Genomic DNA, 27379 nt, shown 5'->3' on the forward strand with positions numbered 1-27379 from the left:
TGTCACTGAAGGCCTATCCTGCTCCTCTTCATTCTTCTCTCTTTGCTTAGTAAATTATATAACTGCTGAGCAGTATTTGTTATAGGCAAGCAAATGAGAGGGGCAGTCTACATTTTTTTAATTGCCTTTTGTGTCGCCATTTTTATGGCTCAGAGTCCTCGATAAGCAATCCACGCACCCCCAGTACAGTAACAGAGAGGAGAATTTCAGGGGCCTATTAGTGGACATGAAATAGGCTAGGTGAAGAAGTTGAAGACTGAGAGAAAGGCTATTTGTTCTTCCTCGCAATAAAGGTGTATTTGTTTACTGACATCTTTTATAATGGTATGCTTATGAGAGTAGAGGTGGCCTGTTTTAGAAGTTTCGTATTGTTTTAAGAATTCATGTGTTAGTTCTGTGATAGGCGAGGTGAGCACTGGTGTGGTATCTGAGATATAGGTAAAATGCATCCCTGCTTCCCAGTCACTGTGCCATGATGCAGCCATTTACCATGATGGCCTCACAGGTGGATTGCAGCAGCTTTGTGGCCCTGGATCTGAATGAAGCAGGCCTTTGACTTCTCTCCCCTACCTTTAGTTTTCCTCATCCCTCTGGCACTTTTTTCTCTCCCTCTTAGCATTATCTTCATCACTATTTTCCAAAGGATTCCCTCCACCCCACTCTCCACCTTTTTCTAAGCCTTTTCCTTCCAAAACCAACTCTTTTTTAGTGGTCTACAGGCCTTGCTGTCTTCTAAGTAGTATTGAAAAGAAGGTTTGGGTTTACAAATGCACCATAGACTAAATTGATAAAGAAGCACAAAACTACACAGGTGGTTCAGATGTTGAGTGGGGAAAGGCTTGAATCAATTGATATTTAGTGTGTTCATATTCACATTTCACTAATGTTACCGGTGAAACGTTCTGGCCTAACTAGGATGGCCCAGCTCTTTCCCCTCTTCTTGTCCAGGTTTCGTCACTCACTATTGAAGTTGATTGGTGTACACGGCAAGCCTAGTGCAATATGACCTTCATATCGGTAGCTTTCTGTAGAGCACAATTCATGATTTAATATAAAAATATTATTCCTAGTAGGAACTAATATCCAGGAAGGCAAGAGTCACTAATTTTGAGTGACTATGGTATACTTAGTATACTTTAGTACAGTATACTTTACTATACTAATGAGAACTTTAGTATACTAAAGAAAACCACCAACACAATCATGTGTCTCTGAGTCATTATTCCTTATTTAGATGGGATTGCAAACATTTTTTTTAAGATATTGGATTTAAAGTTCCCTATGACACATAACTCTTTATGCAGAGTATGGCAGTTTTAAACATTGGTTATCCTCTTTGCCTTTTTTTATTTTTACATGCGAGTTAACCCTGGGCCAGTGATTCAACCTGGTTAGTCATCTGTTGAGATCTGAAGGAACATTGAGCTCAATTCTTCTATCTCTCCTGGAACTGGGTTCTGTTTCAGAGTATCAGCATGAAAGAAAACCATAGATGGCAAACCACCTAAAACTCCTAAGCATGCTTGGCCTTAAACAACAAAGGTGTGGTTTTGTTTTTTATTGTTTTGCTATGGAAGGGAGCAGATTTTTTACTTTTGTAAAATCTAGAGTATTCAGCCCTATCACGATCCACTTATTTTTCATTTTGTCAAGTCTCTTATTACATGGTTCTTTGAATGCCTTACGTCTCCTTCAATCCTGGATAAAGAAATACTGCCATATTTTGCAGTGATTGAATTCCTCAACTCTGGCCAGTTTAAATAAAAAGAAACTAAATTAGAGTTCAAGTGTGAGGTATTTTTTCATGTTCTATTTAAGACTGTGACTTCATCCTGACTGTACCTATATCGTAGAGATTTCATTCTGGATTCAGACTCTGCCTTTTCCATTTACTACCATTCTGTGCCTGTTGCCTCAACAGTTAAGCTGGAGAAAGTAAAAGTATGGATCTCAAAAGCTTGAGGTGAAGCTTAATGAGTTAATACATGTAGGACACTTAAAACAGTGCCTAGCAGACTATAAGCCTTCAGTAAGTGTTCAGAACATGGCCACTGTTCTGAATTAGATGATAGCCTTTTCAGTCCAGGAATGCCAGATGAAATGGCTGATTTATATACAACAGGTGTTCTTAGGGAAAATGCAGAGCTTACCTGGGGCCACACACACTCATGTCAGCCATTGGCATTTTGGCATTTATACACCTAAGAGCTGAAATAGGTTTCAGCCCCCAAAGTTTGACATGCATGTTTTAATTCACCCCCCTCCCCAACTCTCCATGTTTCTTTCGGCCCCACCTGATTTCTGGAAATGTCATCGGGTGAGGGACAGCCTCTTTCCCTTTGCAAATGACCTCTTACCCAGCTTAATTAATAGCTTAACTTTTGGCTAGTGGTAACACATAGCAATTAAATCTGGTTTACTAGATGTAATGTCTACTGTGGGCAAAACGACCCGATAACACTTTGTATAACTGTCAGCAGTCCTTGCTTAGGGTGTGTTCCAAAACCTGGAGCCTTACCTTCATCTCCCTTTCTGTCAGGCCAGTAGCGCCTCATAGCAAACCATCCAGAAGAGATGTATTATTTGCCTTTGCTTCTAGTCAACTGAAAATAATTTAGTTTATCTTTAGTGTGTTTGCTTATTCTTTTTTCCTTAGGTATATTTCCCTTCTATTGTTATGACTAAGCAAAACTGATGCAAGCTTCTAAATATTCTAAAAATGATTTCTTCCTCTGTGCTGTCACTACGTCACTAAACTAACCTTGGTCCGTGGGCTTTGAGGCAACTGCATTTTTCTTCATTCTTAAAACTTTGTTTTCAGAACAAACTAAATCCACCAGACATATATTGGATGTGACTTTATTTAGTACAAATAAAAATTTCAGATCACCCAAGTTGGGTTTCTTTTAACGTATTCACTTGGTGGTCTGAACCATTTAAATCCAGTTTATTTGGTCTAAGTAAGGGACATGTGTGCTAGAAACAGGCTGTATGGTATTCTGGACTCTATTTTCCTTTTTCTGATGTTTTTCCGAATCACTTCGGAACTTAGCAATTCCCTGTTCCCTTTAGAGATGCTGTTGCTTTTTGTGGAGATGAACTTCATCTCCTGCCACCCTACCAGGGAAGTGCTTTCCTGGAGCTGTGCCTTCCCAAAGCCACCCATTTATGTCTTTCTGCAGGTGACCCCAGCAGAGATTGTAGCAATGCTACAATGCTAATGCTCCTTAGCATTCCTTTCAGAAGTCCCTTAGGGATGCACTCTCTCACTGCATCACATAGCCTTTCAATTCAGTGGTTGGGTGAAAGTCAACTGAGCCACTTTCCTAACTAGGACGTAGATTTGTGACAAGGTAGGGAAGAGTCATCCTGAACAAGAAGCAGAGATTTACCTGGTCCTTGTCCAAACGGAAATGCTATTGAACCAGAGACTCTGACTGGACTGCCTCTGTTCCCCTTCCACTCCATGTCTCTTCCTTCTCTTTTTCTACGCTTAAATGTGTAGGAAAATGTTCATCCTGATGAACTTGCCCATGTGATCTACCATTTCCTAAATGGTCAGCAAGAAAATGCAAACCTTGAACCTGGCCATCTCTAGCATGAATTGCCATTATTTCTCCTAATGCTCCAGCTGCTCCAGTTTCTCCTGGCCCTTCAGATCCAGTTGCCGCTGTTCCCTCTGGCTCTTCAGTTCCAGCTGCTGGCGCTGCCTCAGGTATTGGTGCTCTGGCCCTTGCTCACTTCCCGGCCTTCCAACTCGGACACATTGGGGGAAATTGACTGCTGCTGCTGGATCTGGATCTGGCCCTTCTTTTGATTGTTCTCAGAAATTATCTCCACGAGGGGCTTAGTCCTCCAGCTTGGGGTCTTCTCTTTGGCTTTTGGTCTCTTATTCTGCAAACGTAATTCTGCCATCTTAGCTTCTTTAATGAGTTGTCTAATTTTTTTTGTTCTTAATTCAGTTAATTTTGAGCATTTGTGAATTGCTTAGTAGTATACCGACCACTGACATTTTTCTCTTTGGCAGTTTTACTAATTCATTCCGTGTATTCTAATTGCTTTAAACCCTTGGGTTATAAAAACAAAGTAAAAATTATGCCAGCCTTCTGTGATCATGGAATAATGGAAGGAGAGGGACTTTTGAGACCATCTAGTCCAAACTGCCTTAATTTATATTCTGGAACCCCAGGCCACGAAGGGTAACGTGACTTGCTCGGGTCACATAGCTTGTTGGTGGCAAAGCCAGAAGATGTAGATTTCACCTCCAGTGTTTTGACTCCTTTTGGTGAGGGGTTCATTCTGCACATACCACTGTGGCTACTTGGAAGCTTTCAAGTGAGGAGTGTAGTGCCCAATTTCTTAAGTAGTCCTTGTCAAGGAGCAGTAGAATCACAGAGCCCCTGGAACTCAGAGAGCCACTTGATCATCAGTTTGTCTTTAGTTTTGTTTTTAAATTAATGATTGGAACAAACTCAGTATCCTAAAGAACATTCCCTAAAAAAGAGGTTCTCAAGCTGTAGTATAACACTGAATAACATAGGTAGAAAGACTCAGGCCTTCCTTGCCTGGACTTGCAACCAGAATCCTGCAATGTAGGGACCGGGATGTGTGATTTCAAAGTTTTCCAGTTGGTTCTGGTGTGCTTTCTGGATCAGAACCACTGATGTTGAGTCTTAAACCACTGCAGTGTTTCTTAAAGGGGAGGGGCATCTATTTAAAAGGTGTATTTCTGGGCCCCCCTCCCCAGACCTACTAGCCAAGAACTTTTGGGAGTGGGGTTTATCTTTAATCTCCCTAGTGATTTTTATGTCCATTTAAATATCGAAAAATGCTGATCTGGAAGGTTTTGAATCAGTAAACAAAAAGCCTAGAGCAGTGGTTTTCATGTCCCTTGGTAAGAAATAGATTTTACCTCATGATTCAACAAGCCAGCATAACTAAAACAGCGTTTCACAGGTCAATATTTATCCTACAGAGTCCAGTGAATGCTGGCATTTCCCATCCTAATGCATCTTATTTCATTTTTGTAAAGTAGGTAATGGAAACTATTAATACACTGATTTTTTAAACCCCTAGCCCACTGTAGTTTCAAACACTTGAGGATTGAGATGTGCTGTTAATTCTACCTGTCATAGGTTTAAAACTTTTCTCTCGACCTCCTCTACTTTTCCCAACTCCTCTGGTTAAGCCTTTAACACCTGCCAGGGTTGCTTGCCTATGAGGAAGGCCCACCTTTGTCACAGTCGCACAACACTGCCACTGTGTACAAAGCAGATTTCCCTTGTTCCCTGGACATGGGAGACCTTGCCAACTCCACAGCGCTGCTGCTAATGGCTGTATCAATCACAGGGCAAGTAATAGAAAACTGAACCCCAAGTAAGTGAAGTTATAAGGGGAAAAAAAGGAATTCTACAAGTAGCTTAGTTCAGGTGCTCTTTGATTCTCAAGTCAGACAGTATCGCCTGGATCCCCCGCAAGTCTGTCTCTTCTGGGTTGGCTCCAGATGTGGCCGATTCAGCTCTCTATTCAAGAGGGCAGCAGGCCCAGCTACACACTCCCAAGCTGAGCTGAGAACAGGGACTCTTTCAGACTGAGCACAAATCTCAGTTGGGCTGATTTGACCACATCAGAGCACATCAGAGGCTGATTTGCTCCTCTCCTGAACCGCTCACTGGGGACACGATACTGGACCTGGGGGTAGGGTTGAATCTCAGGTTGAGGATGAGGGAGAGTTGACTTCCTAAAGAGAATTAAAGATACAGCTCCCAGCAGCAAGAGGAATGGATGCCGGGCAGCAAATGCAGGTGTCATTGCTAGGCTATGTATTTCCATGGTCTTCCTCCTTGTGTCCTGTTTCCTTGGTTATGATGAGCCTGTTTTCTTAAAGTTTTCCCCACCTTTGGGAAGCAGCATAGTGTCCTGAAGCCCCTGATTTAATTCTTATGCAAAGTAGCCACTGTCAAAATCAAGCACAGGCAAGCCCTCAAGGGAAATGATGCTTTAAGTAATTTAAAAGAATTGGTTAAAATTCAGGACAGGAAACAACTGATTTTTGAATGAAGAGAAAGGAATAGTACAGTTAAGGATGAGCCAGACCAGACAGTAACTGCCGGCACTCACACGTGTAGTGGGCAAGTATGCATAATCTTCCTGGTGCCCTTTAAATAAACTGTGTTTTTAGGAGGCATCTGAGCACAGTCAGTGCCTAAAAATATCGAGTGACCACTCACAGATTAAAAGTTAAGTACAAACCTGAAATCTGACAAATAAAGCTCAGCTGATCCTATTGTTTACCTTTTGCAATTGCTCTGTATACTATTTAATGCATTCTCTTTCGCAAGCCTTCTGCCGTAAAGCAGAACAGAACTTTCTACTAGGGGGATGAGAAAGTGGATGATAGTTATTTAGTGAAAACAACATTGATCTGTTAAAATGGGGAGTTTTTTTACAATCTAGCATGGAGAAAGAATGGTGAGCTTTAAATAATTCTTGTAGCGATTCTGGATTCTAGCCTACTTTGAAAGAGTTTAATGTAAATAAGCATTTTGTACATAAGCGACTGAATCTTATTTTTTTCCCCCTCTATAATAGTATCAGGTTCTCTACTTTGTCACAAACTGCTACCAAGTTTTTCTAAGGTACATGCTTTAGACATGGTACAGTGATCCTGGGCTGTGCATTTTGCCCTGGAAACTAGCCTGCCTAGCGTTTAGATTTTCTCTGCACTCATGTATGCATAGAAAATCCATATCCAAAAAATTTTTTCATTTTTTTCTATAAAAAAGGATACAAAATCAGCACCCTCAGGTATGTATTGTTCTCCTAACTTGGCCTATAATTTTGCATAAAAGCTTCAAATTCTCCCTCATAAATTTATCCTCTCTTCTAACAATATGCCCATTCATTTCTAATTTTCTAATTTCTGTCTTTCGAAAGCCGTAGCATTTTAATTGCTTATGGAAACTAATCTGTCTCCTATCCTTGACAGTGATTTCATAAAGATCTGATTTTTTTAAATGAAGTTTTTCATATATATTGTTGTATTTTGGTCTATAGTGTGGCTTGACCTAAGAACCCAGTCTACCGTTGAGAGTCTTAGTAAACGAATTCCAGGAAATAATAACTTTGTCAAGGTAAGAGATCTCTTCAAAAGTATACTATAAAAATGCCTGTTTAACAGAAAAAGTTTGGAGATTTCACCAGGCCTTACATCTTATTGCACAGTAGTTATTTGATACAATTGATAGAATATTTCTCCACAGATAATTACCTTTCTATCTTCCTTGCCCTGTGGTAGATTGGAGGAATAATATTCCAAGGTAAATAGGCTGGAGGGGATAATAAGGTGTCCCAGTGGCTTAAACCATACTCCTCACGGAGTGCTTCCTATAATTCAACCGTGCTTTCCAAATCCTTCTCTCTTTTTTTTTACTGTCCATCAAAGAAAGTTCTGCGTGCTTTTGAGTTTTTAGGCATCTGGATTCAGGGAGAGAAACTAGAAGACGCTCCAGCCTTTACTTGAACTCCTCTTCCACTTTCTTCGTATGAAGAAGCCAATAAAAAATGCCTAATTTTCAGTCCTTATATAGGTCTCTCTTCAGATAAATGAAGGGAGAGAAAATTTTTGAAACAGGCGAGGTACTTTTCTTAGCAAGGTCAAGGCCAATTTCTCCTACTGTCCAAAAAGAAATTCCATTTTTTTTTCTTTCTTTTTTGTTTTTGGTTTATTCCCTTTATATTTGTCAGTGGGACTCTTAAATAGCAGTTTCTTGTGGTTCTTGGTTCTGAAGCTAGTGCTCAAATCCCATTAATTGCAGCAGTCTAACAAACCATCCCCTACCATTACCCACCCAAATAACCTCGGTCTTGTCCTGAGTATGCCCTCACGCATTTCCTATTCTGTTCTCTTGGTCAGCCTGCCCAGCCTTCACGCCTAACCTCCAGCTGCACTTTGCTTCAAGGGGTGCATGTTTTTCTCTCCAAAGCCATTTTCGGCAACTTTTACACCTTCTACTTAAATCATGAAAATGAGATATTTATATGCTACCTCACTATTTGGTTTGTGGGATGACCCTCGGTCCTTCAGATCAAAGAAGCATATTCCCATATGTTATTTCCTTTTATTATTTTTGAGCATTGATCTTTTTTTTCTAGGAAAGCTAGAAAACTATGAGTTAAGATTCTTAACTTACAAGCTTGCATTCAAGTGTTATATCCTTTGGTTTGAGCTTTTTTTACTAAACATATCCATGGGAGATGAGAAGGAAAAGGGATCACTTTCTGTAGTTGGGTGATAAATGAGAATAGGGATCAAGAAGGGGAAGATAGTTGCCTTATTTTGATGTATGTATTTTCTTAACCACTTTCACCAGCCCTTATAAATGTAGTGTTTAATATACTAACAAAAATGAATTGGACCTGATCCATTCTCAGGGAAGATTGATAAGCCCATGTTTCATTTTTACCCTTTAAGCTTTATTCAGTTCACCTTCCCTTTGTTCAATCTATTTGCTGAATTTAGGCAACTACTTTCTTTTATATATATATACTGTTTTTTTTAGTTTATTGAGGTAACATTGGTTTGTAACATCATATAAGTTTCATGTATACAACATTATATTTCGACTGGCAACTACTTTCTTAAATAGAACAACTTTGTGTTGCTTTAATCTGGCGTGTCTTTGAGCTCTACTTCATTCTCCACCAATTTTATGTTGTTTGAATATGTGTATTGAATATGTATTTGATTTTTTACACACATGAATATATTGTTAAGGCTTATATGTTTTAAAACAATCTTCTGGTTGTGGTCATTAGTTTATGAATTGATATTCTCTCTGATTTTCAATAGTTTAAATATCACTTTCATGGAATATAAAATAAAAAGCAGAGTTTTGGACTAGCTTCTGTATGTAATCCTAACTCATCACAAAAGTTAACATCTATGTCTTAACTATCTAGATTGCAGGGCATGTGTCATTTAATTTTCTCTTTACCTTGCTATGTGGATGCTCTTTGAACTGTGAACATACCACTCTGATCTTTTTTCATGAACATGCTTTCCTGTGCCATGAGATAGGAAAAGTATTTCTATCCATAATACTGTAGGATTGCCTTTAGGGCCATTGAATATTTTGTGATTTATTGAGTTTTTTGATTTGGTGTTTTATTTTAAGCTGTTATGAATTTAATTTCCTGGCTGAATTTCATAACTGTTTTTAGTCCAAGACAGGCCTTCCACTTAGCACTTATTTCAGTGCAGTGAAACTTCGTTGGCTCCTTGACAATGTGAGAAAAGTTCAAAAGGCAGTTGAAGAAGATAGAGCTCTTTTTGGGACCGTTGATTCATGGCTTATTTGGGTACGTTTAAATATCATGTGTGTGTGGAGAAAACTTTTAAACTGCCTATCTTTCTTCTACGAAGAGTTTCAAACTTTTTAGTTGGCAGCATCATTAAGAAAAGCCATTCAAGAAACAGCAGAACAGTTCAGCCTCCATTTGAGAGGCATTTTTGCCTGCTTCTTCTTGATTTTTTCTTGTCTTATTTCAGCAGAAATGGAGGATGATTACCAAAACCACATCTCATGTCTATTACCTTTAGACTAACTAATTTAGGTAATTAGCAATTAGTAAATTTAAGTAGCCTTTATTTGCTGCCTATCATACAATCCCTTGCTATGTGCAGGGGCTTGGTTCTAGGACCCGCCGTGGATAGTTAGCTGTCTGTATCTGTGGATCATGGAGTACCGTATTATTTATTTTTAAAATCCACGTATAAGTGCACTGCACAATTCAAATCTGTGTGGCTCAAGGGTCAACTGTACTTCTTTTCCACTAGTCATTTCCTAGAAGAAATGTATTTATTTCTTCTATTTTCTACTATTTAACATGATAAAACACCTAGGCTACGTTTGAACATTTGCTTTCAACATCACACAGCTGACTTTTACTTAAGTCACAATATGAAAAATCATAGTGGAAATTTCTGATGTATAATCTTTTTGCCTAAGCTGAACATGGATGAGTAGAAACAAACGTTTCCCAGATATCTGTATATCTTAAAAGTACATGTTCATTCTCTTCGTTCTCTCTCCTCTCTCTCTCTCTCTCTCTCTCTGTCTCTCTCTCTCTCTCTTTCTCTGTTATTTTTATTAAGGGCATTTTCAAATACACCCAAAAAGCGGAGGGAATAGTGTCATGAACCTCTAGAACAATGAGTCAGCTACAGTAATCAGCTGTGGCCAAACTTGTTTCAACTGTACTCACTCTTTCTCCCCATGGATAATTTAAAGCAAATGCCAGACATATAATTTCATTTGTAAACACTTCTCTAAGTATGTGATTATCTTTTCCAACATTCAGGGGAGCTTCAAGGGAACACTGCCCCTATTCTCACTTGCCAGATGCACAGAGCAGATCTTTCAAACCCCCTATCAGGAAGTAGCGCCTTCTCCAGCCCTCCCTGTGCTTGGCCAGGGCATGCTGTGCATTGTGCTCATGGACAGCAGTTTTCATACGTGTCGGTCACAGTTGAAATAATTCTGACAGTAATTCTCACAATTGCCTGGAGCCAGACTAAGACAAGATGTGGAACTGTGAGCTGCCATTTCTCCACTTTTGTTCCTTTCTTACTTCTCACTGATTCTACATGAAAGGAAGCAGCAGTCCTTGCAGTTCAGGTACAAGGGTATTAACATTAGAGAGTTTAAAACTGCGTTCAGGATATGTGCTTGGGTCACTGCAGGCACAGCCCAATGAGAATTGTTATTCCAGAACATGGACGCGCGCACACACGTACACACACAGACAAATGCAACAAGAGCAACAACAGCAGCACAGGGTTCAGTAAGATCCTAAGAGGCAGGCATTTCAATGTATTTTACTTTGCCAAATTTAATGAGACTCTGCATCTTCCAAAGATAAGAGGAGGAAAACAAAAGCTGAATTTTTTCTTTAACCATCAGTTAGCTAGAACTGCTGTCCAGTATGGTAGCCACTTCGCCACGTATGACTATTGAGCACTTGAAATGTGGCGGGTGTGAATTGAGATGTGCATGAGTGTAAAATATACACTGTATTTCAAAGAGTTAGTACACAGAATAGAAGGTAAAATGTCTCCGTAATAATTTTTTATATTGAAAGGATATTTTGGACACATTGGATTAAATAAAATATGTAGTATTATTAATTTCACCTGCTTCTTTATATTTTTAAATGTAGCTGCTAGAAAATATTCAAGTACATATGTGGCTCAGTGTGGTTCAATTATATTATATTTCTATTGGACACTGCTGAAAACTCAAAAATTAAGTAATTGAAATGTTCCATTCTCCTGCCTTATGTGCTCTGCAACTGATTATGGGTCTTGACAAAGTGTAAATTAAATTGCAAATAAGTACAGATTTAACATGTCCTTTTCACTCTGTCCAGAGCTTGACAGGAGGAGCCAGTGGAGGTGTCCATTGTACAGATGTAACAAATGCAAGCAGGACGATGCTTTTCAACATCCATTCTTTGGAATGGGATAAAGAGCTCTGCGAGTGAGTTGTATTTTGCCCTAAGAATAGTTTTCCAAGTGTGTTGCCTATTTATAACCTAAATCTTACTATTTTCAGATGTTAGTGGGGCACCAAACTTTAACTGTTGATATTTCAACTACAATATACAAGTCTGTGTTGTATATTCTTTTAAAACAGACTCTTTTTTTGGGGGGGGGAGGGGGTACGCGGGCCTCTCACTGTTGTGGCCTCTCCCGTTGCGGAGCACAGGCTCCGGAAGCACAGGCTCAGCGGCCATGGCTCACGGGCCCAGCCGCTCCGTGGCATGTGGGATCTTCCCGGACCGGGGCACGAACCCGTGTCCCCTGCATCGGCAGGCGGACTCTCAACCACTGCACCACCAGGGAAGCACCAGACTATTATTTTTTTTGTAACGTCTTTATTGGAGTATTATTGCTTTACAATGGTGTGTTAGTTTCTGCTTTATAACAAAGTGAATCAATTATACATATACATATGTTCCCATGACCGTTTTTTTTAGTTTGTTTGTTTTCTTAGATTCCATATATATGTGTTAGCATATGGTATTTGTCTTTCTCTTTCTGACTTACTTCACTCTGTATGACAGGCTCTAGGTCTATCCACCTCACTACAAATAATTCAATTTTGTTTCTTTTTATGGCTGAGTAATATTCCATTCTGTATATGTGCCACATCTTCTTTATCCATTCATCCGATGATGGACACTTAGGTTGCTTCCATCTCCTGGCTATTGTAAATAGAGCTGCAATGAACATTGCGGTACATGACTCTTTTCGAATTATGGTTTTCTCAGGGTATATGCCCAGTAGTGGGATTGCTGGGTCATATGGTAGTTCTATTTGTATTTTTTTAAGGAACCTCCATACTGTTCTCCATAGTGGCTGTATCAATTCACATTCCCACCAGCAGTGCAAGAGTGTTCCCTTTTCTCCACACCCTCTCCAGCATTTATTGTTTCTAGATTTTTTGATGATGGCCATTCTGACCTGTGTGAGATGATATCTCATTGTAGTTTTGATTTGCATTTTTCTAATGATTAATGATGTTGAGCATTCTTTCATGTGTTTGTTGGCAATCTGTATATCTTCTTTGGAGAAATGTCTATTTAGATCTTCTGCCCATTTTTGGATTGGGTTGTTTGTTTTTTTTGTTATTGAGCTGCTTGTAAATTTTGGAGATTAATCCTTTGTCAGTTGTTTCATTTGCAAATATTTTCTCCCATTCTGAGGGTTGTCTTTTGGTCTTGTTTATGGTTGCCTTTGCTGTACTAAAGCTTTTAAGTTTCATTAGGTCCCATTTGTTTATTTTTGTTTTTATTTCCATTTCTCTAGGAGGTGAGTCAAAAAGGATTTTGCTGTGATTTATGTCATAGAGTGTTCTGCCTGTGTTTTCCTCTAAGAGTTTGATAGTTTCTGGACTTACATTTAGGTGTTTAATCCACTTTATTGCATATATAATGAATAGGCCAAATTAAGTAATTATCTTGATTATTTTTCAAGGAAAATTAGGTTCCTCTATAAAAGTACTTTGGTTTTTGTGTGCTTTTTATTTTGTATTGATTTGTTTGTATAAAGTTAAAGTGTTAAATACCCAAGCATACTGCTGGCTTATTTATTTGTTACTATTTAATTGTACGCTAAAATAAGTTCATTTTTAATTGTTGTTTACATGACTTTAAATTCATATAAATGTTTCTAGATGTTTATTTAAAATAGTTTTATATACCGAATCTTATTGTTTTTTAGATTTTTTGAAATTCCAATGAAAATTCTTCCAAATGTCCGGAGTTCTTCTGAGATCTATGGCCTAATGGTAAAAAATAATAATAATAATTTTTATCTTAAAAAAGGCTTTACTATTCAGAATTCAAAAGTCAATTGTGTTACGTTTTATATTTTGAGACCTGTACATTTTGTGAATGTTGACAGTATGTAAACTAAGAATTTAGTATTGTTTAAATAGTTTTATAACTTAAAATTCTTGAGTCCTACTTACCAGTTTATATTTTATATAAACTTTATATAAAACTGTATATAAAAACTTTATCTATTATAAACTTTATTGGCTTTTCTTTGAGTATTTTAAAGTATTATTGAGATAATCTAACTACAGAGGGTGGTAAGGGAATGTTTGGGCCAGGTTATGCTTTTAATCCAAATAACTGTTCGGTAGTTGTGGTGCCTGCTCTTAATTTATGGGAAGGTCTCTTCACATTTTAGTGGTGTTCTTTTTCCTGTTGAATCTCCTTTAATGGCCAAACCATGTCTCATAGTAGATTCTTTGTCAGCCTGAGCAAAACTTTAGCAAAGAAACTGAAAGCAAAGAGTCTGTTCTGATTTGTGATTGCTGATTAAACTGGTTTTCATCATGGACATTTTTACTGTTGCTTTCATTGAAACCCACAGAAAGAGTAGTCTAAGCAAAAAGTACACTTAGCATTACTGAGTATCTCTGATTACACATCAGGGATGAAAACCTTTAGGACCATTTGAACTGGTGTTTAAGCTCAAAAAACTAGAATTTATGGTAAAGATTAAGAAAAGTCTTAGATTAATTGCCAAAAAATAATGTTTTGACATTTCATGAAAAACATTAGAAACTTTACTTATAGACTTTAATAATAATAATAGAGTAGAACACTAAGTGTTCTGGATAAAGCTTAAGCAAGAATTCTTAAATGTTTTATTTATAATAAAGCCCTTTAAGGCAAAATGGAATTTTGTAAGGGAAGCATAGTCATTGCTTATCTACAATTTAAAAGTGCTTTGATAATTTCATAGCTACCTATAAACTGACTTGGGTCAGAGAAAAAAAAACTATTCTTGAGAAACAGTTTCAGAGGATGGTTAAAAAAACATTTAACTGGCCTAGTTTTCTCTTGCATTTAAAATATTATGCTTCTGTCCCCCTCTCTCCCCTTGCTGACTATAGAAAATCTCTCATAGTCTGGTGAGTAGGTTGCCCACCAATTATGCTACCCATTCATTTGGAAAAGATACAGTGCATTTCCGTTTAGTTTTAGATAAGCAGAAGTCCATTTACTAAGTAGATTCATCTAGAGCCTTCCATGACCCTCCAAATTATTATAAGCTCTAGTCAAGCTTTAGGTGTTTTCAAAATGTAACCTTATTTATTTTTAAGTCTTCCATAAGGCTGAGGAAGACTAAGGTAGTTTTCTGGAATGAGAAATTCTGATGGTCCCTATTACAAAGTACAGTTGTGATGTGCTTTGGGCTTTAGCACAATAGGGAAATTAGGTGTAGTTTTTAGATGTCCTAAACATCTATCTTAAATGATATCTTGCCCAACCTTTCAGACCAGTTAGTTGGAAATGCACTGTCACTTTTTCTGCATGCTTCACCAGAGGATATTCCCAGGAATCCTCCAGAGACCCCCCCTCCCTGTGAAGAAAAAAGAGCGCTTTCTGTGCCTGACTGCACATAGTAGATTCTGCTGGTAGTTTGATAATAACTTCAGTAGTATAAGCAAAGACTTCTTTCAGTATTTAAATACATTAAGATATCTAGTCTATAGGTTTCCTGATTCACTTTCAGCCCTTCACTTATTATCCAGGTTCAGATTTTCTAAGAATTTATACAGTAAATAAAAGATAGGTCTTGGATTAACCCAAAAGCATGAAAGAAATAAAATGTCATCCACTAGATAGAGGGTATTTTTTATTTTGTAAAGGGTTTCCACACATATGCTATTATTTCCTTATCATAGCCATGTGAGGTGGCTTCTGTTCTTACCCTCACTGTCACAGATAGGGAACCCAAAGCTCCCAGAGGCCAGGAGACGGGCTTACAAATGGCAGACTGAGGGGTCAGGCAGAAGCTTTAGTTTGGTGCTCTTCTAATACATCACAGGTACATCAGGGATCATATTCCTTTACCCTAATTCCTTAATATCAGTACAAATTGCTTTGTATTAGTGTAAGTTGTTTGTTGTTTTTTCACAATTAAGTTTGGTAAAGTCCACAGACAGTCACTTAAATCTCATTTTTTTCCCCTAGAATGCTGGCAATACTTGATCAAAGTCAAAAGCACTATTCATGGCATAAATTAACTCTTGCTTATCAAAACTTGAAGAATGATGTTGGCTATGAACAAATAATACCCAATACCTGAACCCTCTCTTGTTTCTTACTTATCTTCAGAGCAGTTTGGGTAGGAAGAACAGTTGGTAAAATACAGCCTTCCAAAACAAACATGTCCCATGCTGGTTTAATAGCTATTTATATGTTCATTTTAAAGGATGTGTTAGTCTTTTCTTAGTAACAACAATAATAGCAAAGAGCTAATGGCCTTTGGCATGCATATAAGCCCAGGCCCATTTTGTAGATAAATAAATTGAGGCATAGAAAAGTTTCAGCGGCCTGCTCAGTGACTAACTAACTAACCAGGAGTAGAACCCGCGTCTCCTGACTCTCAGTCCAGTGTTTCACGTCCATGTCTCTCCTTGTCATTCTAGGAATATTTCTAGTATCTCTCTCTCTGAACCACTCATGTAGTTGAAACACTTGCTTTGTCTTGTCTGCCCACATGCTCTGGCATGTTGCTATTTGTGTTCATTCCTGTTGCAGTTATGTTAGTAGAGCCAAATTTGTGATTATTCATAATCCTTTTTTAAAATTTTATTAGAAAGCTGGGGCCTTGGAAGGTGTACCAATATCTGGGGTAAGTTTCATCACCAAACATCTCCCTGCTACCCACCCCCTTCCATGTTATGGCTTCCCTTAATCAATCTTCCTCCTTCCTTAACTATGGAAAATAAGTAAGAGCAGCAGAATTGGCTAATTCTTGTTTCACTGTGACACAGTGTAGGCTATTGAGAATTTTTTCTGAATAAATTAATTCTACCTCTCCCTTCCTGTACCTGTTTGCAGTGTTAACACATGGGAAAATGGCCAAATGGAGGCGATGCAAAGAACATAAGACAATTCGTTCCTTCATAAATAAAGAGGGGCAAATAAATCTTATGGCTGTCCTAGGAAGGAAATGAACAATATTGTCTTAGTCAGTGTTCTTTATTGTCATGTATACTTTCAGTGTTTGGGGGACCAATCTGCTGCATTGGTGGGACAAATGTGCTTCCAGGATGGACAAGCCAAAAACACGTGAGTTTTAAGAAACAGACCTGAAAACCAACGGTGTTTTGTTTGTTTTTCCCTTTGGTGTTTTGAGTGAGGAAATGCTTTTGAAGTTCATCCAGGCTGAAAATTAATAGCTTAAGAGTTCCAGTACAGATATATATACTTTTCGCCATTTGTTTTTCTTCATCTCCTTCACATAGAATTCACTATATCATATGTAAACCAACTGATGAGGCTTGTGAAAACCTTAATTTGTAAAATTCAGTACCTTTTCCATCCAGAAACTAAATGTTGGTTTAAAGTATTCTTGCCTCGGGACTTCCCTGGTGGTCCAGCGGTTAAGACTCTGAGCTTCCACTTCCAATTTTCAACATGGTGTTCCTGCCCTAGACTTTCTCACTAATTATAAAGTCATATTTTTGTGGGATTTTCAGTGTTATTTCCCTGGCACTGTGCTTTCTCCCCGTCATGTGGAGTTTCTCCTTCGACAAGAAGCAGAAGGAATGACGGAAGCAGAGATTTGGTGCATTTTTCTCCTAATCTCATCTTCTTACTGCTCACGCATGCAGTCTGTAACAAGCCCCATATTTAATAATGATAAGATTACTCCCACTTTAGGCTGGGAAAGATTCTCAGAGAGGTTAAGCTAGTAAGTGAGAGCAGCAGTCTTTGCACCCAGATGCAGCTGATTCAATTTAGCCGGGGTACTTTACCTCTGTACTTTACTGTCCTCCGTGTGGAAAAGAGTTCCATAGACCTGGCAGGAGACTATCTACGTTTAAGTGTTTTTTTCTTGAGGAATTTCTAATTCTCTCATTAATGTTAACTTCAGTGGTTACGTTCTTCTTTTGTCAGTAATGGAATGTCTTTACGTTTTAGATTAAGTGTTCTTGTACTCTAGTAGGGCCAGAAGTCCTCATGCAAAAGTGTGACATTATTTGTGTGAGAGGTTTTTTTGGAGGGAAGGTGGAAAAATTCTTTGCAGGTCATGATATCCTGAGGTTACCATCAAGGAGTGTTTGAGTCAGCGTGCGTCTGGAAACATATTCTTTGAATTCTGGGTCCCAGGTAGCTGAGTCAGGAGTCAGAGAAACGATAGAAATGGTAGAAAAGTAAGCTGTCCCCTCCGCCCCCTTCTTTCGTCCTCTGCCAGACACCCTAATGCTAGCTAGTAAATCAGATGCTCTCTCTGTGTCAAGTGCCTAACACTACAGAGCACATGGGAGGCGCCCAATAGAGTTGCCAGATTTTCCCTCTCTTTATCCTCCCCTCCCCCTTAAGCATTATCAGCCAAGTCCCGAAATGATGAATTTAAGTTAGGGAGGGCTTGCTGAGTACCTCTGCAGCCATTGCAGGTTGGCAGAGGGGAATAATAGCAAGTTGTAAGATCTTTGGGCTCATGTTTCGCTTCCTGAGGGGAAAGAACACAAATATACAGTTCATCATATTATAAATCAGAACTTATGTGCCATAAGAAACTTGGAAGTACTGCTGTTGGGTTTCAAAGGGAGGGGAGAACAATCACAAAAGATTGTTAGTAATGAGATGTTTTGAAGACTTAGCAATATTGGTGAACGCATGGAACACTGAACCAAGATGCAAACAGGGAAATGGAAGACTTTATTTAGAGAATGTGGAGGACATTTGGGTGGGAAAGTGGTTGTGGGAAAATAAGGCTAGGGTAGTGGTGTGAAACCCTAAACTTCAGACTGAGGATTTTTTTCTTGAAGGCGGTGGGACACTTCTGAAGGTTTGTGGGCTGCTGTTCAGAGATGACTGGAGCTGTTCATTAATGATATGGCAGTCCTGGGTTAAAGTGGGGAGAGATTAGAAGCAAAGAGGACATGGCGGAGGCCACCATGGCATCTCAGTATCAAAGACAAGAACTAAGAAGGATGAGGGCTGAGGGAGGCGTGGGTGGATGTCCATGGCGCTACAGAGGGACAAGAGACAGGAAGCAGGTATGGAGACTAGTCCCCTGGGCCCAGTGGTTAGATTTAGCCAAAGTAGGGAATGGGTCCAAGTAGAAGAATTTCTGTTTGGGACACGTTGGCAGTACTGGTAGACTGTACATTACACACATACGGTAATGGGGAATGAACTCAGTATAAAAGTAAGGGATTTTGAATTGCCCATATTTAGAGGTGATTTTTGAAGTGATAAGAATAGATAAAATTACCAAGAAAAAGTATACAGGTAGAGGAGATATTTAGAAGAAGGAAGAGGTGAAAGGATGTAGAAGTCAGACAAATAGAATGTAGTTAGTCATTAAAGTGGAGATCCAGTGTAGAGCTGTTGAAGAGAGGGGCTTGGTCAGCAGTGCAAAATAGTACAAATAGGTCATGGAGGCTGAGAATGAGAACAGACCGTTGTACATAGAAATCAGGTCTTCAGTGGTGACCTCAAAGAATGAAGTTTTAGTACAATGCTCAAGATGGAAGCCAGGTTGCAAGTGGTCAAAAGAGATGCGAGTAGGTAGAGAATAGAGACAGCAAGACAGAATGTGCTTTGCAAAAAGGCAACTATTCAGGAACGGGAAGTGAAGTACGTAGTTCGTTAGGTTAACAGGATCATGGCCAAGTTTGGGGAATTTTGTTTGTGTTTTTAAGTTAAGTTTGTGTTTTAAGTGCCTCCTCTCCCCAGAGGCCCTAAGTGTAATAGAGGAGTCCTTCTGCCTGTTTCACGGCTTCGGCCAGGGCCACTCACGCTCCCGCTGTGTACCATCTTTGTTTGGCCCACTTCTCCGTGGAGAATAGCAAACAACCTTTAACTTTCCAGAGCTTAGAAACGTCAGACGTCTTTCTGGGATGTTTAAGGAAGGATTGGTAGACCATATATATGCTGAAAACCCCATATAGGTTTGATGACTGGGAAGAAAAAATAATAAAATTTAAGAGGAAAGTAATTGCCTGTACAGTTTTGAAAGCTGTGGCCTAAATGTAGCAAGGAGGTCTCTTCATATATTGACAATACTCAGTAATTACTTATCAAGTATATACAAACTTAAGAATTCACTTTTATTAAGTACCTTGAGCCTCTGCGTCAATTTCATACTTTAAGACTTGTACACTACCATTCAGTATACAGAGTGTTTATATGGGGACTAAATCAGTACAGATTTCTCCTTTAAATAGTGTGGAACAGAAAATTCACTTCCATTTTTACGAATATTTATTAAAGGAGATTGACTTAAAATATATAGCTTTTTCAGCGTCACAGAAGTAAAAAGGCGTAGCGATTTATGTGTTTGAATTCGTATATATATTATTACCCGTACCTAGTGTCATTTGACTGGTGTCTTTGAAAACTTAGATATTCATGAATCCCATGCAGGCCGACAATCAAGGAGAAGAGATAGACGGTCTTGGGCTAATTCTCATTCACAACAATGGTGCCTGGAAAAATGTTTATCAGAAAAAATTGCCCTGGCTTTCTATTTGCCCCACAAGTCCCGTGGGGAGGGAATCCCAAACAGGGCAGGACAGCTGTGGAGAGCCAAGGGTGATAGTCACAGCCAACTGATTTGAAAACTGTCGCCATGTGACCCTTACTGATATCAGTTTGGGCTGCTTATCTGCCTGGCACAAGTCAAAACCACTCACTCATGTCCAAGCACCAGATTTGTTGCAGAGTCCGAAGGTTTTGCTGATAAGGCTGTCACAAAATAAATTCAGTTCTTCCACGGCAGCTGTGTTACGTGCTGGCTATGACTCTCCCACCAGTGTTAGTAGAATGCCCTGTCCTGCGCAGAGAACAGGGAAAGTAGACCAGCAATAGCTTTTCCCTCTGGGCCCCTCATTTTCCCAAAGTCCACCTACACTTTCCTGTACCCTGGACCTACCCCCTCTCCGTGCCAGAAGTTTATGACTGTGCTAATGATGGAGCTAGGCTGGCCCGCCCCATTGCTGAATGCCTGTTAAGTCATGATGCTTCACTCCATGGGGATTAATAGCAATGTAAGTGTGACAGAATTTAGGATTTATTGTACCTCAGTGCTATTTTATAAGCATGGCCCTGGGCTATGACTAAGTGCCAAATACTATACTTGCATTTTTCCATTAGGATTGCACTAAGTACATTTTCTTCTAGACTGTTCTTTAAAACATTATTCCAAAGAGTTTGTGATGTTTGTTAGCTTTTAGAACTTTTCTAAAACTTTAATATAAACTACTTTTATTGTTCTAAGTTAAATGTTAGTTTTGTAGTATTAATGTTTCATCATTTACTTTTAATAAAATTGTCCTACTGTTCATTCTTCCCCCAACTATAGGTATGGAACAGGCTGTTTCTTACTATGTAATACAGGCCGTAAGGTTGGTTTTTTTCAAATTAAAAGATTAGTGAAAGTCTTCTTTAACTTCATATAAATAATACTTGAGCATAATTTGCTATTAAGTTACTTTTGAATCAGGAGCTTTTATTTAATTTCTATCAGGGTTTAATTTAGAGCTCAGTAAAAATGATGAAAATCACTACATGTGAATGGTTCTTGTAAGAACCATTTTAGGTTCTTTGAATTTTACATTTGTGTGTTTAATTGTGTTAGTGGGATATCTATACTAGGACTTTGTCAGATTCTTAATGCAAATCTAATTTGGAACGAGGGATAAACTTTTTATACTGTTTAAGTGTACTGTTCTTAATACTGGTAATTTTGACTTTTAAGATCTATTTTCTGAATTGTTATATTTATTGAATTATGTTGTAACTAGATAATTTTTGCTTTAAAAATATTCTAATGCTATCTTTTTGTTTTCCTGACTAATGAAATCTTTTTCTCTTTCCTACAGTGTGTATTTTCTGAACATGGCCTTCTGACCACAGTGGCTTACAAACTGGGCAGAGACAAACCAGTGTATTATGCGTTAGAAGTAAGTACATTTCATTCAGTATAGATAATGTGACAAACATTCAAAGCTAATGAAAACCACAGTGTTGTCTGTAAGAATGAGAAGCAACTCCTCATCTGTTACAATTTTATAATGACATTGCAACAATTCAGTCACATCTTTATTTTTATTATTTATTTATTTATTTTTGGCTGCCTCGGGTCTTCGTTGCTGCACGCAGGCTTTCTCTGGTTGCAGCGAGTAGGGGGCTACTCTTTGTGGTGGTGCACGGGCTTCTCATTGCGGTGGCTTCTTTTGTTGCGGAGCACGGGCTCTAGGCGCGCGGGCTTCAGTAGTCGTGGCACACGGGCTCAATAGTTGTGGCACACGGGCTCAGTAGTTGTGGTGCACGGGCTTAGTAGTTGTGGCGCATGGGCTCAGTAGTTGTGGTGCATGGGCTTAGTTGCTCCGTGGCATGTGGGATCTTCCCGGACCAGAGATCAAACCCGTGTCCCCTTCACTGGCAGGCGAATTCTCAGCCACTGTGCCACCAGGGAAGTCCCCAGTCACATCTTTAGGCTCCACTTCCAATTCTAGTTCTCTTGCTATTTCTAGTTACTTCCTAGAAATAGTGTTGAACCTCTCAAAGTCATCCATGAGGGTTGGAATGAACTGCTTCTAAACTCCTGTTAATGTTGTAATTTTGACCTCTTCCCATGAATCACAAATGTTCTTAATGGCATCTAGAGTGGTGAATCCTTTCTACTAGGTTTTCAGTGTACTTTGCCCAGAATAGACCCATCAAAGGAATCACTATCTATGGCAGCTGTAGCCATACAAGATGTATTTCTTAAACAATAAGACTTGAAATTCAAAATTACTCCTTGATCTATGGGCTACAGAATGTATGTTGCATTAGCAGGCAGGAAAACAACACGAGTCTCATTGTATGTCTCCATCAGAGCTCTTGTGTGACCAGGTGCATTGTCAATGAGTGGTCATATTTTGGAGGGAATCCTCTTCTGAGCATTAGGTCTCCACAGAGGGTTTTAAATATTCAGTAAATCATGTTGTGAACATATGTGCTGTCATCCAGGCTTTCTTGTTCCATTTATAGAGCACAGGCAGAGTAGATTTAGCATAATTCTTAAGGACCCTAGGATTTTCAGAATGGTAAATGAGCATTGGCTTCAACTTAAAGTCACCAGTTGCGTTAGCCCCTAACAAGAGAGTCAGCCTGTCCTCTGAAGCTCTGAAGCCAGGCATTGACTTATCTTCTCTAGCTATGAAAGTTTCAGATATATCTTCTTCCAGTATAAGGCTGTTTCATCTACACTGAAAATCTGTTGTTTAGTGTGGCCCCCTTCATTAATGAAGGTGTCTTAGCTAGATCTTCTGAATTACTTCCTGTGGCCTCTACATCAGCACTTGCTGCTTTACCTTGTACTTTTATGTTACAGAGACAGTTTCTTTCCTTAAACTTCATGAACCAACCTCTGTTAGTTCCAAACATTTTTTTCTGAAGCTTCCTAACGTCTCTCAGCCTTCATAGAATTAAAGAGAGTTAGGGCCTTGCTCTGGATTAGGCTTTGTCTTAAGGGAATGTTGTAGCTGGTTTGATCTTCTGTCCAGACCACTCAAACTTTCTCCATATCAGCAACAAGGCTATTTCACTTCTTTATCATTTGTGTGTCCGCTGCAGTACTTTTAATTTACTTCAGGAACTTTTCCTTTGCATTCACAACTTCGCTAAGCATTTGGGGCAAGAAGCCTAGCTTTCAGCCTATCTCAGCTTTAGATGTTCCTTCCTCACTAAGTTTAATTATTTCTATCTAGCTTTTGAGTTAAAGTGAGAGACATGTGACTTTTCCTTTCACTTGAACACTTTGCATTAATAACCCATTGCAGGGTTATTAATTGGCCTAATTTCGTTATTGTTCTGTCTCAGGGAATAGGGAGACCTGAGGAGAGGGAGAGAGATGGGGAACGGCCACTTGGTGGAGCAGTCAGAACACACACTTTTTTTTTTTTTTTTTTTTTTTGCGGTACGTGGGCCTCTCACTGCTATGGCCTCTCCCGTTGCGGAGCACGGGCTCCGGACGCACAGGCTCAGCGGCCATGGCTCACGGGCCCAGCCGCTCCGCGGCATGTGGGATCTTCCCGGACCGGGGCACGACCCCGTGTCCCCTGCATCGGCAGGCGGACTCTCAACCACTGCGCCACCAGGGAAGCCCCATATGATTTCGTTTTGATTCATGTAATTTTTTTTTTTTTAGTTTCATAGAATTTTAAAGTAGAGAGGGGCAGTAGATTAGATGACAACAGGCTTTGCTACACCCTGCTATCCCCTTGTTTTATACATGAAGAAGACAAGTGAAATTGGAGTCATTTGGCCAAGGTAGCTTGACAGCTAGTAAGTAGCCAATCGTCGATGCAAATCCCGGTTATTGGGCATCAAAGTCTAGATGCCTAGGCCGCTCCACTGTGCCATCTCCTTCCTTGTAAATATGAGTATTCAGGGCTCCAGTCTACCAAGTCCAGTGTTCTTTTCACTGCATCTCCCATATGTCACACCCTTCTACTAACCTAGCAACTTGATCACAACACACACACACCAGTATATTAACAACAATAGATAGAATCTTTTTTCTTTTCCGAATTCTCTTCAGTTAACAAACATTTTGTAAAATTAAGAAAATCAAAAAGGAGTGCAGAGAATAAAGTTAGGTGGGTAAAACTTTTTCTCAGTGAATTCATGCAAATTCCACCTGGTCACACTGCTTCCTTTTTGGGTTAAAGTGCTTACAAAGCAGGTATTTAATACCCATTTCTTTCATTTGACAGATTGTTGTTAGGCTTGGCGATCTGAGGTATTCAAAAAGTAACTTTCTACCCTTTTTGAAAACTGAAACTATAACTACCCCTCTTAGTTTTTAGTCTTCTTTCATTCTCCCTCTGCTGATTTGGAAGCAACATAACGCATTTCTCATTTTTTGTTGTTGTTTTGGGGTTTTTTGCTAGTATCTTCAAAATAATAACTATATATTTTTCTAAGAGTGCTTATAATTGTTTAGCATTTTTAATAACCACCCAACCATGATGAGGACCTTGAATGCTTTACCCTTGCCACCTCCATCCATAATCATGTTATTGAGTTTAAAATTTTCATTTCCCCTTTTTCTTAAACATTCAATAATTCATACTGTTTTCTTTTCAGTCAATAATAAATCATATCAATTGACATATTTTGTCAATTTCTGTGTCCAGTATTGTTTCCTTGGTCCCATACCTTTTATATCGTCCCCCACCCCCAGTTTTTTCTTGCTGAGGGATAGCCTTTCACAGTTCATAGAGCCTGGTGCGGTGAGCCTATTCTTTTTTAGGTTTGTCTTTATTTTGCTCTCTCTCTGGGGTGGATATAAAAGTCAGTTGCTTTATCTGCATCCCTTCTGGCCATTTTTTGATGCTGATGAGACCTTCGCTGTTCTGATTTAAAAGTGGTTCCTTTGTAGATAGGTAATCTGGAAGTTTTAAACGTTATACCCTTATCATTGATGTCCCATAGTTTTACTATGATGTGCCTGAGTTTGGATTTATTTTTACTATTCTGTTAGGTACTTGGATACAAGTCTGTCTTCAGTTCTGGAACATTCTCAACAATTATCTCTTCAAATATTGCTTCTCTACCATTACCTCCATCCTCTTCTGGAATTGCTATTGTACGGATATTGGAACCTTCCAACCCACCCTCCATGTCTCTTAACTGCCCTTTTATATATTTTTAATCTCTTTGTTTCTCTGTGCTGCATCCCTGGTGAGTTTCTCAGTATCTACCTTACATTTCCAAATTCTCTCTTTAAGACAAACAAAACAAAAATGTTTTAATTGTGAAATGTAACACATGTATAGAAAAAAATGCATAAAATGTCAATGTACAGCTTAACAAATTATTATAAAAAGAAGACCCATGTAACCTCACCCAGGTCAGGAAACAGAAAACTACCAGGAACCTTCTATGTGCCCCTCCCAATCACATCCTCTTCCCTTTCCCCTAAGTTAACCCTGCCCTGACTTTTATTATGATCACTTTCTTACTTTTCTTTACAATTCTAACGCTTAAATGTGTAACCCTAAACACGGAAGTTAGTTTTGCATGTTGTTAATACTTTATATATTAAAAATATAAGAGAGAGACTGAGTAATACAGTATGTAATCTTTGATCTGGCCTCTTTCACTCAACATTTTATTTGGGAGATTCATCTGTGTTGTTAAATATAACTGTTGTCCCATTCTTTTTCATTACCATGTGTAAATACCACCAGCAGTATATGGGAACACTACTTTGCCTATTTTCTCTGTCTATTCTACAGTTTATCTCATCTATTACATTTTGTAATCTCACTCAGTAATTTCATTTCTACAGTCTTTAACTGGTTATTTTTCACGTCCACCTGATTTTATTTCTCTTTTCTTTTGATTTGTAATTCATGGGGTTTTTTTTCATGGAAATCATACCTTAATCTACCTCTTTGTGTTTTTTTGTTGTTACTGTTTTGTTTTGTTGTTGTTGTTTTCTCTTTTTGGCGGTGCTGCGGACACACAGTGTCTTAGTTCCCCGACCAGGGATTGAACCCGTGCTCCCTGCGGTAGAAGCGCAGAGTCCTAACCACTGGATTGGAATGAATTCTATTCCAGATGTTATGTTTTGTTGACTGATGTCATTTTTTCCCCTTCCATACATTTTCATTAGAAGTGATGCTTGCAAGCTAGCATATGATATGCTGTAATGTCTAATTTATATAGTATATATACAAAGTATATATATTTTTTAAATTTAATCAATTTTTAATAGAAGTATAATTGACTTACAATATTACATTAGTTTTAGGTATGTAACATAGTGACTCAGTATTTTTGTACATTACAAAATGATCACCACAATAAGTCTAGTGAGCATCTGTCACCATACAAAATTATTACAATATTATTGACTATATTCCCAGTGCTGTGTATTACATCCCCATGACTTGTTTATTTTATAACTGGAAGTCTGTACCTCTTAATCTCCCTCATCTATTTCACTCATTCTGCTACCTCCTTACCCCCTGGCAACCAGCATTTTGTTCTCTGTTTCTATGAGTCTGTTTCTGTTTTATTATGTTTATTCATTTGTTTTATTTTTTAGATTCCACATGTAAGTGAAATCATGCTATATTTTCTTTCTCTGTCTGATTTATTTCACTTAGCACAATACCCTCCAAGTCCATCCGTATTTTCGCAAATGGCAAGATGTCATAATATTCCATTTTATATATATTATAAAGTTATCCATTTTATCCATCTATTAATAGATGCTTAGGTTGCTTTCATATCTTGGCTATTGTAAATAGTGATGCAATGAACGTAGGGGTGCATATATCTTTTCTAACTAGCGTTTTTCTTTTCTTTGGAAAAATACCCAGAAGTGGATTTGCTGTATCGTATGGTAGCTCTACGTTTGATTTTTTGAGGAACCTCCACACTGTTCTCCACAGTGGCTGTACCAACTTAACATTCCCACCAACAGTGTCCAAGAGTTCCCTTTTCTCCACACCCTCGCCAACACTTGTTGTTTGTAGTATTTTTGATAATAGCCATTATGACAGGTATCTAGCTCATTGTGGTTATGATTTGCATTTCCCTGTTGATTAGTGATATTGAGCACCTTTTCATGTGTTTATTGACTATCTATATGTCTTCTTTGGAAAAATGTCTACTCAGGTCCTCTGTCAATTTTTTAATCAAATTGTTTGTTTGTATTTGATGTTGAGTTATTTGAGTTCTTTGTATATTTTGTATATTAACCCCTTATGAGATATATCATTTGCAAATATCTTCTCCCATTCAGTGGGCTACCTTTTCGTTTTGTTGATAC

At 38.6% G+C, this 27379-nt stretch overlaps 1 protein-coding gene across 4 annotated transcripts in view; it reads left to right on the forward strand.

Annotated features, from left to right (window-relative positions):
• GK (glycerol kinase) overlaps positions 1-27379 on the forward strand; it is a 78777-nt gene that overhangs the window by 32052 nt on the left and 19346 nt on the right. For 2 of the 4 annotated variants that reach the window (XM_082865190.1, XM_082865192.1), the window contains exons 5-13: positions 3632-3715; positions 7057-7133; positions 9223-9360; positions 11431-11540; positions 13286-13352; positions 16184-16219; positions 16592-16659; positions 20906-20948; positions 21426-21506. In XM_082865190.1, the coding sequence (XP_082721316.1) occupies positions 3632-3715; positions 7057-7133; positions 9223-9360; positions 11431-11540; positions 13286-13352; positions 16184-16219; positions 16592-16659; positions 20906-20948; positions 21426-21506 (704 nt within the window). The remainder of the gene's footprint in view (positions 1-3631; positions 3716-7056; positions 7134-9222; positions 9361-11430; positions 11541-13285; positions 13353-16183; positions 16220-16591; positions 16660-20905; positions 20949-21425; positions 21507-27379) is intronic. The other 2 variants (XM_082865191.1, XM_082865193.1) reach the window with 1 other exon arrangement.

Source organism: Leucopleurus acutus, assembly GCF_964270905.1.
Source record: "Leucopleurus acutus genome assembly, chromosome: X".
Taxonomy (NCBI): Eukaryota; Metazoa; Chordata; class Mammalia; order Artiodactyla; family Delphinidae; genus Leucopleurus; species Leucopleurus acutus.